The sequence below is a fragment of the Microcebus murinus genome, chromosome 1, assembly GCF_040939455.1.
Source record: "Microcebus murinus isolate Inina chromosome 1, M.murinus_Inina_mat1.0, whole genome shotgun sequence".
Classification (NCBI taxonomy): Eukaryota; Metazoa; Chordata; class Mammalia; order Primates; family Cheirogaleidae; genus Microcebus; species Microcebus murinus.
The window spans coordinates 99,562,472-99,580,000 of record NC_134104.1 but is presented as its reverse complement, the minus strand read 5'-3'; the positions used below and the strand labels follow the sequence as shown (position 1 = coordinate 99,580,000).

Sequence of the window (17,529 nt, the reverse complement as noted above, 5' to 3'; positions counted from 1 at the left end):
CTAAATTACATTGCAGATCAAAATGAATTAAGTGAAACTGAGAGATCAGAGAAGAAATAAAGAGGCGCTATTGTCTGTAGAGGGTCTTTAACAGATGATGCTTTGGGACTATCAATTTGGAAAGAAAAAAGAAATCAAATACAAATCCATTTCATACTCATTTTGCAGACCTCATCCTTTTGTTTTCATGTAAGTAACTCTGTTCAATGTTTTATTTTATATAAGATCTATGCTGTTCTTCTACTGTGTCCTAATATTCTGCAAACAAATTCTAACTACTTAGCAGACAGAAACAAAACAATTTAAATGCTTCACATTTAATAATTTCAAAATAACAACAAGCAGGGCACTTTCTCTTGTGGCTCATCAGCCAAACAACTACCTTTCACTTTTACTGTTGCTCCTATTATATTCCTGGCAGAGATCCTAAAAAATCAGGTAATATGAAACCAAAGAGGTCTTTCTATTTTTTCAATTTCAAGCTATCTCAACCTATGAACTGCCTTCATCCCTGAGAAATTGTGTGAAATTCAATAATATTATTTTTCCTTCGGGAAAGTAAGAACAAGTCATGGTCAAAGAGGAAACTTCTTTTTGTTTCCCCCTGTGGACTCTCCCCCTTACTCCTTTTAGTTGAGGGTGGGAGTGCAGATCTGGGTGTACTCTGTGCTGGGGAGGAGTCAGGTTTTTTTCTCTGTTATGGTGAGCAACTAGCAGAGTTCCTTGAACATAGAAAATGTTCAATGTAAATTTAGCAAAAGAATGGATGAATGAAAAAGCATACAATTTTCACTGTATTAATACGAATCATTTCCATATCACTGTCAGGCCCATTGTCCATCAGGCTTTACAAAATAGATTTAAGGCCTCCGGACAGGGAAACAGATCATGGAGCAGAGAATGTAGCTTTAGAAAAGCTTAGGAAAAGAAGGACCTGTGCTCAAGTAAGCTTCACATAAAATATCTTGTCCGAGTTACACTTCTCCATGAGTAGAAAGGATTATTTTGGAGTGAGGCAAAGTAAGGTGTTCACAGCAACAGACATATTAAAAATGTTTTCATTAGGCTGACCAATGACCTGTCCCAATCAAACCACCATCCCCAACCTTCTTGGTCCTTTACTGTGTTAAGGAGACACAGGGTGGCTTGCCCTGGGAGAAATCTTTGCTTTTATCTAACCCACAGTTAAATCTAGTCTGTTTCTATATTTTTTCCTCTGCTTTTTCTTTTTCTTTTTTTTTTTTTTCCTTTCAATGACTATGGAGTTTTCCCTTTGGTTTCTCTTCAAGAACTCCTAGTATTTAAGGAGTGAGGGGATGATTGTCTCTTTCTGTCTGCCTTAATAAACCCGGCAAGCTCCTTGGCTTCCCCAGGGTGTGGCTCTAAAGGGGCCTTAATTCCACTACCAAGCAGACGTGCCTGGGGGTCAGGGACCACGAGAGTCCCTCTGGTGTGTGGTGTGCCGCTAAGTTGCTTCCCCAAGGACTGGTGGCATCAAGGCAAGGTAAACTCTGTCCCAAGTGCTAAGTGGGAGCGCAGACTTCCTTTAAAGTCGAACTTTGCAAACAAGAATGACCTTGAAAAGGACCCTTTAGACACAGATCAATGCTCAGGAACCTTGCCAACCACTTACAACTCCCCTTCGACAATTCACAGACATATTATCTATGCTCCAGGAGGGACCTCCTTTCACCCTTGTGACCCAAGTCCCAGCTCTGCGCCACTGTTGGAGTGGGGGCTTGTCGGATGAGCCGCTGGGGAAATATGCGCCCCCTCTTCTCTCCTTGGTCAACTCGGGTCATCTTGACACAGCGCCTACCTGTCCCTCTGGGGCCACTTCTTCTGTGGTGTCCCGATCAACGCTTCTCGGAAAAATTCTCTACGTGTTCTGGAGGTTTCCTGGGAATCCCTGCTTCCCTACGCCCTGGATCTGCCTGAAAGCAGAACTATCCGCCGGCCCCCACCTCCTAAACTCCAGGACGTCCGTGGGGCTGCACTAGTCATTAATGGCCATCATCTATTTTTAATCAGAAAGATCACAAGAGAGATGACAAGCGAATCCCAGTCGCAAGTCAATTTAAATAACATTCCGGGGGAAATCCAATCACTTAAAACTGAGACACCTACAGGAGCGAGAGCTCCCGCCCGTCTGGCGGGGCAGAGCGCGAAGGCTGAATTAATCAAGATCAAGGGGCTCCCGGGCTGAGAGCAGAGCATTAACCCTTCCAGTCCCGGAGAGCGACACGGCGGGGGAGGAAACGCGCGGCGGGCCAGGGCCAAGATGCCCACGGCAGCCCCGCGCAGGCCGCCTCTGCCACTTGGGGCGGTTCCGGATGCCTCGCGCCCGGCCCGGGCGACCGTGCGCGCGAGGTTAAGGTCAGAAGCGCCCGAGGCTGCTCGGGCTGCGAGAAGCAGCCGCCTCCCGCAGCCTCGGCGCGCCTCGGGCTCCTCCTCCCGCCCAAGCGTGGCCAAGTGAGGACTGCTCCGGCCGCAGGTAGCGGAGGCGCGGGAGGCGGCGCGCGCGAGTCCGGATCGGAGCGCCGGGGAGGGGCCGACCGACACGCAGACAGACGGACTCCCTAGCCTCACGTCCCGGACGTTAGCAGAGGTCTGCGCGGGCCATGTGGGGACCCGGGGTCACGGCCGAGGGCCTGTCGGTGGCGCCGGCGCCGCCGCCTCTGCTGCCGTTGCTGCTGCTGCTGGCGCTGGCGCTGGTGGCGCCCTCGCGGGGCGGCGGGGGCTGCGCGGAGCTGGCGTGTGGCGAGCGGGAGCGCTGCTGCGACGCGACCAACGCCACGGCGGTGCGCTGCTGCAAGCTACCGCTGCACGCCTTCCTGGACAACGTGGGCTGGTTCGTCCGCAAGCTCTCGGGGCTGCTCATCCTGCTCGTGCTCTTCGCCATCGGCTACTTCCTGCAGCGCATTATCTGCCCCAGCCCACGCAGGTACCCGCGCGGCCAGGCGCGACCCGGGCAGGCGCGGCCGGGGCCTCCGGGGGGCGCCGGGCAGCTGGGGGGCGCGGGCCCGCCCGACGACGACGACGACTCGCCAAGTCTGCTGCGGGACGAGGCAGCGGCCGGTTCGCAGGACTCACTGTTGGACAGTGGTGGCAGTGGCCGGGGCCGGGGAGGCGGCGCGCGCTCAGCCCCCTCCTGCGCCTCGGAGCACGAGCTGCGCGTAGTCTCGCCGGTCTTCCTGCAGCTGCCCAGCTACGAGGAGGTCAAGTACCTGCCCACCTACGAGGAGTCCATGCGACTGCAGCAGCTCAGCCCCGGGGAGGTCGTGCTGCCCGTGTCGGTGCTCGGCCGCCCGCGAGGTGGCAGCGCCGGGGAGCCCGACGGCGGCGAGGGCCGCTTCCCGCTCATCTGAGCGCCCTGGGCCGCGCGGGGACCACGCGGACGGTGCAGAGCTGGGGGCTGCGGGTGGCACTCAAGACGAGGGCACCCTCAGCCGCCCCCAACTGCCTCAGACCCCATCTGGCACCCCGGCCTAACCGCCCGTCACCCTGCGAGTAGGTTGGGGTCACCCCTCTCCCTCGCGCTGCCCCGGGATCCCCTGTTTCCCTACGTTTCCTTTGGTTCAAAGAAACGCCCGGCAAGCGCGGCGGGGGCGGCTGCCGCAGACGAGCCCCGAGCGCAACTTCGAAGACGTCCCCGCCCTCTGCCTTGCCTTGTGTTGTGTTCACTCGTAAGTGCCTGCTTCCCGGGCCACAGCGCACGGGAGCCCGCCGCGGAGTCGGGAGAAGGGCAGTGTTCTTTGGGGCTGGGGGGAAAGGGGTGCAGCTCCGCTCCTGGCCTTCCCCCCGGGACAGGTCGGGCCGCCAGGTGGGCGGAGGGCGAGGAGCCCGTGGGGACCAGCCGCAACCCGTCGCTGCCGTGCGAGGGTACGGTGGAACCCTTCCCTTGCGGTGGACCCACAAAACCCTTCCGTGTCTTCCTGGCCAAGCAAAAAGGCACAGCTGAGGGCTCACAATTAGGTGGGGGCACCCATGGCAGACGGTTAGTTGCTGTACTTCAGGGTGCAGCGTCTGTATCCAAGACCGTTATTCCTAATACAGTACGGTTGGACCTTTGGTTTTTCAGTAACTGAGAAGGTACTTGTATTTATTTGTCTTTTATTTTTGTATTTTTACCACATACCGAACGCAACAGCAGTGTATTTCAGCGAATTAATGACAAGGTTATCATCTTACCACTTTTTGTAGGCCGTCTCTGGTCAGGAAATTGCCCATATTCTGTCATCGTTGTTTAATAAAATGTTGGACATTATTTAAAATGAAAAAAGAGGCATGGTCAAAGGAGGAAACATGTGACATAGAGAAAACATGAAGGATATCTTATTTTCACTATTTGAGAAGAATATATTTTATTTTTAGTACTGTGGCATAATATATAACTTTTTATAACTGTATACATTGTGTAGTCTAGGTCTTCATTGTATCATTCATCAACAGTTATATGTAAAACTAATTGATATGTGTGTATATATATATATGCGCCATACCGTGAAGCATGATGTCATGCACTTTCTCCCCATTTTTCCTTTGGAATACTTTACACAACATGATACAAATGTAAGAACTTGTAACTTTTGCTCAAAGGTAATTGTGCAGTAATATGCTACAGAAGGATTGAATCTATTTTCTTTAAAAGAAAAAGTGTCATTGTATCGGTTCTACCATTCTTTGAAATGTTCTTTAAGCAAAAGGTAATATAACATTTTAATGCCTTGTGTATAATGTACATATACATATTGTCTATGTACTGTATGCACATTACATACAATATAGGTATTACAGTTTATGATTGTCATGAAAGGAAAAGAAGGAAAACATAAAAGGTTTCGCTGGGAAAAGGTAACTATTACATCAAGAAAGATTACACGCATAGATCTCATGTATCTAGAACATTATTCTTATGATTGAAAAAGTCTGACAATCCTGTGAAATCTTAAAATATATGACTTGTATTAGAAAAAAATTATTTGATTACTTTAAACTTTTAAAGGCTGAGTGAGAAAACCTGACAGTTCTGAGAAATTTTTAAATGTCTGAATTATAATAAAAGAGCGTGGTTTACTTTAAACTTCTAAAAGCTAATGACCCTATCATTAAAGAAAAATCATGACTATATTAAAACAGAAAAACGTTAAGATCTTTGTGCATATTTTATCAGATGTGACTATATGGTAATGTACTCAAGTATTATAAATTTTTGTTATGTGTGGCTATCAATCCTACTCACCATTCAAACAAACTGGGAAGTTGCCATTTTTAAAAATGATTTATTCTTTGAAGGCACACTGTTTTAGACATTTCTGAAAATTCATCTGCATCTGAAACATCGACCTAAACATCCAAGGACCTGTACCAGTATATGAAGCATAGCCTATATGTTGTTTCTATAACATCTTAAAGAAATTTACAACAAAATTCTATTTTTAAAATACACTTATATACTATGGATCAAATATGTTTATATTTTATCAACTATGTGACATTTTCTCCCTAAAATCTGGAATGTATAAAGTGGTAATTCCACTTGATAACAATCATGCAGTGAGGTTCTACTGAATTTTAAAATTACAAGTTTTCACTTGCTTTTTTCCTTTTATTCACATCCCTCAGTTCAATAGAAATGAATTTGACTCTCCTGTGGTTTTTTTCCTTGCAGTTCATTAATTTACCAAGTATAATTTTGTTATTTTGTGGAAAAAATCTTTTAAAACTTTTTATTAGTGATAAATGAGCATGTTTCATGATAACACATGTATAACAGACCATGTTAACAAACACAGAACATGTGTGTTCATAATGATGGAATACCTGGATAGAAACTTTTTAAAGGAGTTTTTCAATTTTATTGATATTTTCCAAGAACCAACTTTTTTTTAGCATATTATAGGGGTACAAATGTTTAGGTTACTGGATAGAAAACATTTTAAAATTACTAAGGGCAGTATCTGGTTGTTTAGTTTTATAGATTTCACCTGGAAATTATTTATTACATAGAACCTATTATATATAATTACAAGTGTTTAATTATATAAAAAATAGTTATTCTATCACCTGAAAAGAATTCATGATGAAATGCTGATTTTACTTATGTTTAATATTCTTCTATATTAAAAGTGGAACACAGAACACTGTTCTTCAACTATATGTATTATGGCATGAAATATTAATGGAATTAATGTGGAACATTAATATTATAGCATATATATTAAAACCAAACCCACCTGGGAGCGCAGTGTTCTCCTGTACCAACTGAGTCTTTCCTCCTGGTTTTCAGTTATCAAAGTAATTCAAATACCAAAACATTTCAAGTACATTTTCTTTTCACTGACTTCTCATGAGTAGAGAAATAATGAGCTTGCATATGGTAATCCATCTGGGATGTGAGAAATGATGATTGATTTTCTAAATGTATGTACTAGATAAAGAAATATGTATAATATATATGCATATATGTATATGTACACTCAGTCCCCTAGTATCTGCGAGTTCTGCATCCACAGATTCAACCAACCACAGGTCGAAAACGTTTTTTAAAAAACGATAAAATATAATACAAATAAAAAATACAGTACAACAGCTATTTACATAGCATTCACATTGTATTAGCTATTCTAAGTTACCTAGAAATGATTTAAAGTGTATGGGCGGATGTACATAGGTTATATGCAAATACTACACCATTTTATATCAGGGACTTGAGCATATGCAGATTTTGATACCCACAGAGAGTCCTGAAACCAATACCTAAGGATGACTGTGTATGCGCCTGTGTGTGTGTGTGTATATATATATATATATATATACACACACACACATATATAAATGTATATATACATATACAACACACATATGAGTGTGTACGTGTGTGTATTCACCAGTTGCTTAAAAGCAATTTGTTATGGGTGTTCAATATCATAACCAGGAAAAAATGCCTTCTTAAGATGGAATGATACTTTTAAGAGGCCATTAATTGCTATATTCTGCAAATGTGAGTGTGCTTCAACCATGGAAAATGGCATTGGCAATTATGCCAAAGGGCATAAGGGGTACTATATTAGGAAAACAAAATTCAATTGTAAAGGCCAAAGGGAATATTAAGGAAATGGGCTCACCTAACAGTTTAAAAGGCAATATGATAAGTGCTTTAATCTTGTACTTTATGTATACAGTTTCTCTCAAGTGGAATTAATAAAGGAAACAATTCAATGCTGAAACTGATGTTATAAACATGAATATCATGTTCAGATTTTTGCAGTATTTTGCATTGTCTTATAAAATGTCATGAATTGTAATTAGTTTGGATTCCAGGTTGAGAGAAATTATGATGTATGCTGAGTTTTATTTTGAACAACAAGCATTAGTCACCTCTCCAAAAGTGTTAGTTTCATAAACCAATCAATAACAGATTATTTGGCAAGTTTATGTCTGCCTTAGTAGCTTACAATTTAATTTTTCATTCTCCTTTCATCTACTGATGAAAACTCTGTAATAACTGGTAGACTAAGGGAAGGTATTTTATCAACTAAAGTATGAATCAGCAGCCAGCTAATGGCAAAGAAATTAAGTCATCTTTTCTTCCATATGGTTCATACCAGAAAAGTTACAGTATTTCTTTTTTTATTTTGCCTATAAAAATAATCAGATGTCAAGTAAAACCAGTACTTTGGTTATACTTAAATGCACACAGAACCTAATTTGATGTGTTTTATTTATTTTTACTTACACTTTTACTTTTATGGCAAAAATTATACTTTGGGGATTACTTATGTTTGTTACCAAACTAAACAGTATCACTTTTTTTCCCTCTAAAGCTTCTTAGCTAAATACCTTCATTGTCTTGATATCTAGCAGTTCTTATTTTCTTTGTGTGTTGTTCTTATCCTGCTTTGGATTTTCAGTAGATATTTCCTCAGAAACACATCTCTTAGAAGTCCATATTACTCTTTACTGTGATTTCATATCACTCTGCGTATGGCTTCACCCTTTGCACACAGTGTTTGCCTTTGGTGAAATGATATTTTCCAAGGTATTTCCTTTATATTTGCATTTGACTTCTGTAGCTTTTCTATTTTGTGCCAGGTGGTTTCTCATCTTTATCCATTAAAGAACCATTTTTCTATTTGTTCTTATCTCTGTCATGCTGGGCAAACGATCAAATCTTTATATGTCTCCAGCAAGGATTTTAATTTTTCTAAATATCAAATACACTAAATCCTGATTTGCCACTACCTCTTTATCTTTCTGCTTCCTCACCTGGATTTTCCTGGTGGGATTGTCAAGCATTTTTCTCCCTTTCCCCAAAAATGTGTTCTTCTCTATATTAAGGCAAAGAATTAGACTCTTGAGTTTTAGTAGTGACGGGGACCTTATTTTGGCTTCCAAACCTCAAGCACATTGTTTTTTCATGGGCTGCTCTTTCCGCTAGATTTTTCTCACAGGCATGTTTGTGGTTTTCCCTGTCCGTGTCATTTTATTTGAATAATGATCAACTGTTTTCTCCCCACCCTGGCTTGCAGACATTCTATTTGTTGTAGTAGATGAAAGATTATATCCTCTATCTTTGTAGAAAAGACCTTATTTAAGCCTCTTGACCTCAAAGATAACTTGATTTCAGATTGATTGCTCTATCTTTTACATTCTTTTGGATTTTTCTGCATGGGCTCCTCTTCAACTTCCTCTGTATTGTGGTGTATCTGTTTTACTGGGTAGACTAGATGGTACCTCTAAATCTACATTTCTTTTAGTGCTTCCACATGTTCTAAAGTTATAATGCCTTGAACCCCCACTGTATTAAGATTTTATCTGAAGAACTATCAATAGTTTTATCATCCGTCTCTTTGTTGGCTACATTTGTTTCATCAGACAAAGTGTTAGAACCTTCCAGATTTACTCCTGCTTTATTTTGGTTTGTATGAATTTTCTCTTCTGTATTGACCAAAGATGTTACCAGATAAAAATTAATTTTGACTATTTTTCTAGGTGGTAAAAGTATCTTCTCTTCATTTTGTAGTTTAAGTTTTTGTTGCAAATTCTTTGTTGGCTTATCATCCTTCCCCATGTGCAAAATCCCTGTGGAACTAGCCAAACTATCAGATCCTTGCAGATTTATACCAGTTCTACCTCTCCCTACCCTATGTTATACTCCCTGTCTTTTATTTCATAGCTCCATCTTCCAAGTTTTCTCTTGGAAGCTCTTCACAGTATTCTTTTAATCTTTATTTGAATCTTTTCTGCTGATGTAAGCAACCGAGACTTTTGCAGTTGTTATCAGCTCTGTATTTGTGTCTGGGACATAGAGATACACCCTGATTCAGCTTTTTTTGAAAATTAAGCTCATATTTCTTTACATTCATTTTTGTTTCCACATTATCTGTTTGACTAGGCAAAGGTTTAGATTCTTGAAAATCTTTTTTTTTTTTTTTTTTTTCTTCTTTGACTAACTCTATCTTGCATGTTCTTTGGCCATCAGTCTCCAGTTTCAGAGGCATTAATTTTATATTTATATACACAAGTACTACCAGAGTTTTCTTGACTGAGATCCCTTAGTCCGTTCTTATTTCTGTTTGCTGAATCAAACATTTCTTCAAATCCGTTATAGTCAACTTCCAAACATGGTTTTTGTTTGGGTTCTGCCATAAGTGTTCGCATTCCAAGAAGTCTTTGACTACACTTTTCTTTTTCTTTGGTGGTTTCAATAAATTACTGATAATGCTTGCTTGGTTCATGGTGTTCTTTGGTGTTTTAAAAAGTTTTGTATGGTCTTCCACATTTTCTTTTAATTGAAAACTTGTACAATCAACCTTGAACTCTAATAGAATATAAGAACTCTATATGTTCTAAATATTTTTTCCTAGTACTTGACCTTCTTAAGTAGTATTTTTCATATCTTTTGTTATAGGTGTGTTAGGCAATTGCTTTTCTTGTTTTCTCTGATGTATCTGAATCTGTGCTAAGGGTTTCCTATGAGGAAATTTTTGGAATTTGGAGTTTCCATAAGCATTGGAATGTCTACCAGAACTTCTACTGGATGTACCTTAGAAATTTTCGTAAGTCTCTTGATGTCTGTCAGATTTTCTAATGATTCACATCTCCATGTTGGAGTTGTCGTGAGGTTCTTGACACCTGTCAAGTCTGTCTCCTTGGTTTCCCTCTTCTTTTTTTCCAGTGGAAACAGACCCCAACTGGGCTTTATTTTATATTTTGTTTTTATCCTTTTACAAATATTTTTTGAGAACATACTAAGTACAAGGCACTGTTTACTTTTTTTTCCTTTTATACATTTTATTTTTTAATTGACATATAATAATTATACCTATTTATGGGGTATATTGTGATGTTTCAATGCATATAATCTACAGTGATCAGATCAGAGTAATTAGCATATTCATTATCTCAAACATTTATTATTTCTTTGTGTTGGGAGCATTCAATGCCCTGCTTCTAGCTATTTGAAACTACGTAATATATTTCTCTAGGAGTTTTGTTGTTTGGTGCCTGTTAGATCTTCTCCGGGTTCAGTCTTCTCCATAGAAGTTCTCAGAAGTTTCTTAAGTGTTGTCTGAGGTTCAGGTGATTCACATTTCTCCCTGGGAACTATCACAAGTTTCTTGGTGATTGTCTTATCTTCTGGGTCCACAATTAGCTGTGGATTTTTCCTAAGGCTCTTGGTTTCTGCTGGGTCTTCCCCCAGTTCTGCCTTTTCTTTCTTTAGACATCCTAAACAATCTCTTGATACCTGTGAGGTTTTGCCTTCTCCACATTTCCACTTAGCAGATGTGGGGTTCCTGTTGCTTTTACTCTCTGGTTATCTTGCTTGCTTTGACCTTTTCCTAGCTCTTTGATACCTGTGGCATCTTCCTTCCTCCTGACTGCATTTATCTCATTTGTCCTCAACAGTCTCCTGAATATTCTCAGATTTTCTACCAGTTTTGGTTTGTGCATTAGGATGTTCCTAATCTTTTTTTGGACATTATTGTCATTTATTTGTTCTTCTGGCTCTTTTGAGGTTCATGGGGACTCTCTGACAGCTACCAGGTCTTGCAGGGGTTCTGGTTTTACTTTAGGTATTCTTAGCAGTCTCCTGATGTTTGCTAAACTTTCTACTGGTTCTGGATTCTGCTTTATAGTGTTCCTAAGCTTTCTGCAGACACCATCATTTTTCGTTCCTCTGGTTCCTTTGGTGTTTACAGGAGCTCTCTGATAGCTGCCAAGTCTTCTATGGGTTATTGGTTTTATTTTAGGTGTCTTCAGTATTTTCATGACGATTCTTAGAGTTTTTGCTAGGTCTATTTTGTGCTTTGGAGTGCTCAAAGATCTGTGTGGGCATTATCACCATTTATTTGTTCCTCTGATTATTTTGGTGATTGCAGGAGCTCTACAATACCTGCCAGGTCTTCCATGAGGTCTGCCTTTTCTTCAGATGTTTTCAGCAGTATCCTGAGAAATGTTAGCGTTTCTGCAGGTTCTGGATTATGCTTTGGAGTGTTCCTAAGATTTTTGTGGACAACAAATTTTAGTAAACATCTGTGGTCTCCTTATAATTAATAATGTTGTTAGGGAATTCTTAAAATCCATAGTTAATGTGTTTGAACTCTGGCAATTCACTTTGATAAGTTAAATATCATGATTTCTAGCTTGCTCTGATTTAAAATTTGGTAGCAGTTTACATTTTAGCCTTTCTTCCAAAGAATATAATATAGGTGTGCACACAATTTTAGATATAAGCTCAGCACTTGCTGTGCAGGTAACACTTTTTTTTTATCATGATGACAATAACGATCATAACTATAATTCACTGAATGCTTACATATGTCAAGTACTGTGCTAGGGCTGGGCGCTGTAGCTCACGCCTATAATCCTAGCATTCTGGGAGGCCGAGGCGGGCGGATTGCTCGAGGTCAGGAGTTCGAAACCAGCCTGAGCAAGAGCGAGATCCTGTCTCTACTATAAATTAAAAAAAAAAAAAGAAATTAATTGGCCAACTAATATATATAGAAAAAAAATTAGCTGGGCATGGTGGTGCATGCCTGTAGTCCCAGCTACTTAGGAGGCTGAGGCAGAAGGATTGCTTGAGCCCAGGAGTTTGAGGTTGCTGTGAGCTAGGCTGATGCTACGGCACTCACTCCAGCCTGGGAAACAAAGCAAGACTGTGTCTCAAAAAAAAAAAAAAAAAGTACTGTGCTAGGCATTTGACATATATTATTTCATTTACAATTTACATTAGGACAAACTGAAGATTAACTTCATTTTATAGATGAGGAAAATTACAGTCCAGAGAGGTTGAGTAGTATGCCCAAAGTCACATGGCTGATAAGCAGAAGATCCTGAAACAGATCCTGCCTCTCTGGCTCTTAACCACTGAACATGCAATTAATTTAACCTTGCAGAATATTCTATCATTAGAACTGTGGTTGTAGTTAATAACATCACATTAGCATCATTTTATTTTTTTCACAAACAAAATAAGGTAGCTATTATTTGTTATTTGCTGTTTAAACCAACAGCTATAAAAATACAAGAGGAGTTGGGGGAAGGAAGTGGCTCATGCTTCTAATTCCAGCACTATGGGAGGTTGAGGCAGGAGGCTCAGTTGAGGCCATGAGTTATAGACCAGCCTGAGCAACATAGTGAGACCTTGTCTGTACAAAACAAAACAAAACAAAACAAACTCGTTTTTTTGTGTGTGTGTGTGTGTGCACCTGTAGTCCCAGCTACTGAGGATGCTGAGGCAGGAGTATTGTTCACTTGAGCTCAGGAGGTCAAGGCTGCAGTGCGCTATGATGACATCACTGCACTCTACTTAGGGGTGACAGAGTGAGACTTTGTCTTTCAAAATAAAATAAAATGAAATAAAAAAATAAAAACAAAAATACAGGATGGGCATGGTGGCTCACGCCAGTAATCCTAGCAGTCTAGAAGGCCAAGGTGAGAAGATTGCTTGAGCTCAGGAGTTTGAGACCAGTCTTAGCAAGAGAGAGACCCAGTTTTTACCAGACATAGAAAAATTAGCAGATGTGGTGGTGCGTACCTGTGGTCACAGCTACTTGGGAGGCTACAGGAAAATTGCGTGGGCCCAGGAGATTGAGGTTACAGTGAGCTACGATGGCACCACTGCACTCTACACACAGTGACAGAGTGAGACTCTATCTCTAAGAAAATATAAATAAATAAAAATAAATTTTAAAATATGATAGGATCTGTACTTGGTATCTATAATAATGACTCAAAATTACTTGTAGGCATGGAAAAATGTTTGATGGATAAAATCTGAAATGTTTGACAAAAATGATTTAGATTTTGTTTTCTATATCATTTGATTAATTCCTTCAGTGCCAAGTGTGCTTCCTTCTCAGTCTGGCTGAATTAACTTTAAAAATTGAAAAACATTTCTTTAAAATAGTTGGTAAATCTTATCCAATATTTTTAAAAAGAAACAGAAGGGTTTTTGTGTGCTCAGCATAAAAATGAAAACCATCGAGTCTGACATAACTAAATACCCAGTGCCAGCTAAGACCAAAGCAAGGGCAAAATTGGCACATTCCTAAATTAGGGCTCTGTTTATATTTTCATGGTAGAATATGATTGTGAAGACTTCATATAGAAGAACATAGTGGTTTAGAGTTGGTCTGTGGAGTCTGCCTGCCTGGGTAAATCTCCGGACTCTAGGTTTCCTAGTTATATCACTATAAGCAAGTTACTTAATTTCTCTAAACCTACTTTCTTATCTGTGAAGTGGGGAACTCTCAAATGTTGTTAGGAAGATTAAGGTAACGTGTAGAAAGCACTTAACATGGTGCCTGGGACATAAAAATGTATTTCTAGTGCCAGTATACAGTACCTCTTGGTTGACACTGGGTTCTTGATGGGAAATTCAAATACATTTGTGGAAATTTCAAAATTTTCCATTGAATCATCGGCATTAATGATTCGAAATAAGAATAGAAACATTGACAAAAAACAAAAAGTAATTAACTTCACTTTCTTAAAAAAAAACCCTACAAGATGATCTTGATAACTGATTTTGGTTGAAGTGATACATTGTGGGTATCAGATTGAGTAGAAACAGAGAAATGGAGTTGGAGCAGGCAAGGCAGGACTGGAAGTGACAGACTAAATAAAATTGGAAGGATTGAGAGTGTGGATGCCTTGCTGGTGCAGAGCAAGTATAGTGGGAGAGAGTTAGTGGGTGCTAGACAGATTGGCCATGGAGTCCAGTGGCATACTGCAATGAGAGGCTCCACACAGAAAAGCTCTGTGGGAGAACAGAGTCATAGCAGTGGCCTCAGAAGTGGGTCCTGAATGAAGGGACATCAAGGCTGAAGGATCAGAGGAGGCTACAGATTCGAGGAGGAATAAAGATTAGGGCAAATCGAAGAGGGCAAGTTCAGTAGTGAGGGCAAATGGATCAGCCCAATGGGTGTTGGAACCCACGTTGGATAAGGTGGAGCTGGAGTCTGACATTAAGGCTTTTATATAAACATCTCTGATTTTTAACCTGAAGCAGAGACAACTAAGGGAAAATGATCATCTTCCAATATTTAGAGGGAAAATCTGTAGAAATGGAGTTAATCTTATTTTGCAGGGCTTTAGAAGATAGAACTTAAAGGTTAAAAAGAAAATCAAACTACAAATTCATTGATTATCTTATCTGTCCATTCACTCATCCAGCCACCTATTATTCACCTAGCCATTCTGTAGCTTATAAAATGAGACCCTTCAAAAGCAGATGAAAAACCAGGGCAAAGGGAAAAGCAGTTGGAAAGATAAAGCCGTGCCTTGGTTCTGAGCTTTATAGCAGGAAATGCAAAGAAAGAGGCAGATCCATGAAAGGACTCACAATGTTTAATAAGTAAACAACAGACCAGTTGCTTCAGAAAAGCATAAATCTTCCTGAAACTGAGATCTTGGAGAAGCTTTTCCTGCGGATTGTCACAAAGAACACTCTATAAGGTCAAGAATAACATATGTAACTGTTTCTGCACTAAAAATGTTCCATAGAGCTTCTAAAAATGAGATACTCAGTATAGGCCAATGGCAAAACACTGACACTCACTACAGGGGAAGCAATTTTTCAAGAGGTCTAAATACTGTAGCAGAGGAACTCTAACTCTGCATGCTTTGGCCCAATCCCCACACAGGTTTTATTCTAGAGATTTTATTCTAGGAGACTATATAACTTTCAAATTACTCTCTATAAATGTTATTTCTCACATTTAAGCTTTTTAAAAGTCATTTTCATTGCTTTTTTAAGTTATGAAAGTGATATTTAAACACACACTAGAGAAAATTCCATTTTAAAATTCATCCTTTATATCCCACTACACTGAAATACTTCAGCAAATGTATATAAACTTCCAGTCTTTTTTGTTTACATTTTCAACTGCTCAAGTAATAACAAATACATCTTCTTTTTTAAAAGAAAAGAAAGAGAAAGCAAGAAGAAAGACAGAAAGAAAGAAAGCAAGCATTACAACAAAGTGCCCTCTAACACTTCAATCCTCAATTCTTTTCCACTCCTCCAACTCAAGATTTAACTACTATGTGGTGAGTATCCTTCCAGAATTTTTTCTATATATTTTTATTCCATTTAGATGTACTCACAGTAAATATATACAATATAGTACTGTCTTGCACCTACGGTTTTTGTTTTTGTGCAAACCACAATTAAGATACAGAACAGTTCCATCACCACAGGGCTTTTGTGTGCCACCCTCGATAGCCTTATAGTCATATCTACTCTCTCCCTTGCACGAGCCCTTAACCTCTGGCAACCACTTATCTGTTTGCCATCTCTATACTTTGTCATTTCAAGAATGTTATATAAATGGACTCATACAGTATGTAACCTTTTGAGGTTGGCTTTTTTCCCTTAGCATAATTCCCTACTGATCCACTCAAGTTGTCATATCAATAGTTTTCTTTTTACTACTAAATAATGTTCTATGATATAGATGTACTACAGTTTGCTTACCCACCCACCCATATTTGGATTGTTTTCAGTTCTTGGTTTTATGAATTGAGCTGCTCCAAACATTTGTATACAGCTTTTTATATGCATGTAAATGTTCATTTCTCTGGGATAAATGCCCAAGAGTGCAATTGCTGGGTCATATGATAATTGCATGCATAGTTTTGCAAGAAACTGCCATACTCCTTTCTGTAGTAGTGATGTCATTTTATATTCCCACCAGCGATTTACAAGTGATCCAGTTTCTCTGCATCCTTACCAGCATTTGGTTATTACTAGTTATTTTAGTTGTTCTGATTGGCATGGTTTGATTTTGCATTTCCCTAATGGCTAAGATGTTGAACATCTTCGTGTGTGTATTTGTCATCTATATATTTCCTGCAGTAAAATGTCTGTCCATGTCTCCTGACCATTTTCTCACTGGATTGCCTGTTTGTTTGTCACTGTTGAGATCTGATAGTTCATAATATATTTTGGATGCAGGTCCTTTGTCAGATATGTGGTTTGCATATTTTCTCCAACTCTTAGTCACTGTTTCTTAAAGGGTCAGTGTTTGTTTTTATCAAAGTTATACATGCACATATTTAAATAGGCAAATAGTTCTATCAGCCTTATTGTGAAAAGCAGTGGTACTGGGTCTCTCTCCTTAATCCATCTCCCCAGAAGCAATCACTTTCAGCTCTGTTGGCTGGCTCTTTGGGCGTTACCCCTACATCTACACATAACATGCTTATTATTTCCCAACCAGGGGACAGAGGGCAATATCTATTGCCTTTCCACTATAAAAAATGAAGATTTAATCTTTTTTTACCCTTTCTCCTATTCCTACCCCACATTTGCATCCCAATCTTTACCCCAATTTCTCCAAAACAAACCTATAGTCCCATACTCACAATTTATGAATTGTGAATTTATGAACTCCAAAAAGATTTTTCATATTTTTCATATTTTGCTGCCAACTTGAGTTCATTTGGCAGCAAAACCTGAAGAAAAACAACAAAACCTGATGAGAAGCTACAATATTTATTTATATCACTTAATATAAATATTCATATGTTATACTGGTGAAATATTGGGTTTGATTGGGGAATTATAGCTGCGACCCTGCTGGGAATATTCTGAAACAAATGTACAGTATTACCAAAAACTTTGGAATAACATGGTTTTTCTTAAACAGATTTGAATTCTGAAGCAGATTTGAACCAGGGGTTTTATATGTGGGATTGTGGACCTGAACAGTTATAATTTGGTTATATAAACACTCAGTATTTACATTATTATGACTATAAATAGATTCTATACACAGGTAAGTCATGTTACGTATGATGATTACCATTAATGTCAAAACCATGCAGAATTACTTTTATAGATTAGCACATTTAAATTAGATCAAAGAGGAATAACATAAGCTCATCTCATAGGAATTTTATTTAATGATTTTCCTGAAATTACATTCTAGCATTTAATGCCGAACATTTGGAGGGTCTGGGTTTGCAAACTTTATTATAATAATTTCTTATAGAAGTAAACGTTATCTGTTTACTCAT

The 17,529-nt window shown here is 39.6% G+C and overlaps 1 protein-coding gene across 1 annotated transcript; it reads left to right on the top strand.

Annotated features, from left to right (window-relative positions):
* The first annotated feature begins 1,564 nt into the window (after positions 1-1,564).
* On the top strand, positions 1,565-15,685 carry C1H3orf80 (chromosome 1 C3orf80 homolog). The gene is made up of 2 exons (XM_076004269.1): positions 1,565-3,510; positions 15,434-15,685. Exon 1 carries the CDS (start codon positions 2,622-2,624, stop codon positions 3,366-3,368), a length of 747 nt encoding a protein of 248 aa, XP_075860384.1. The 5' UTR covers positions 1,565-2,621; the 3' UTR covers positions 3,369-3,510; positions 15,434-15,685.
* The last annotated feature ends 1,844 nt before the right edge of the window (positions 15,686-17,529 follow it).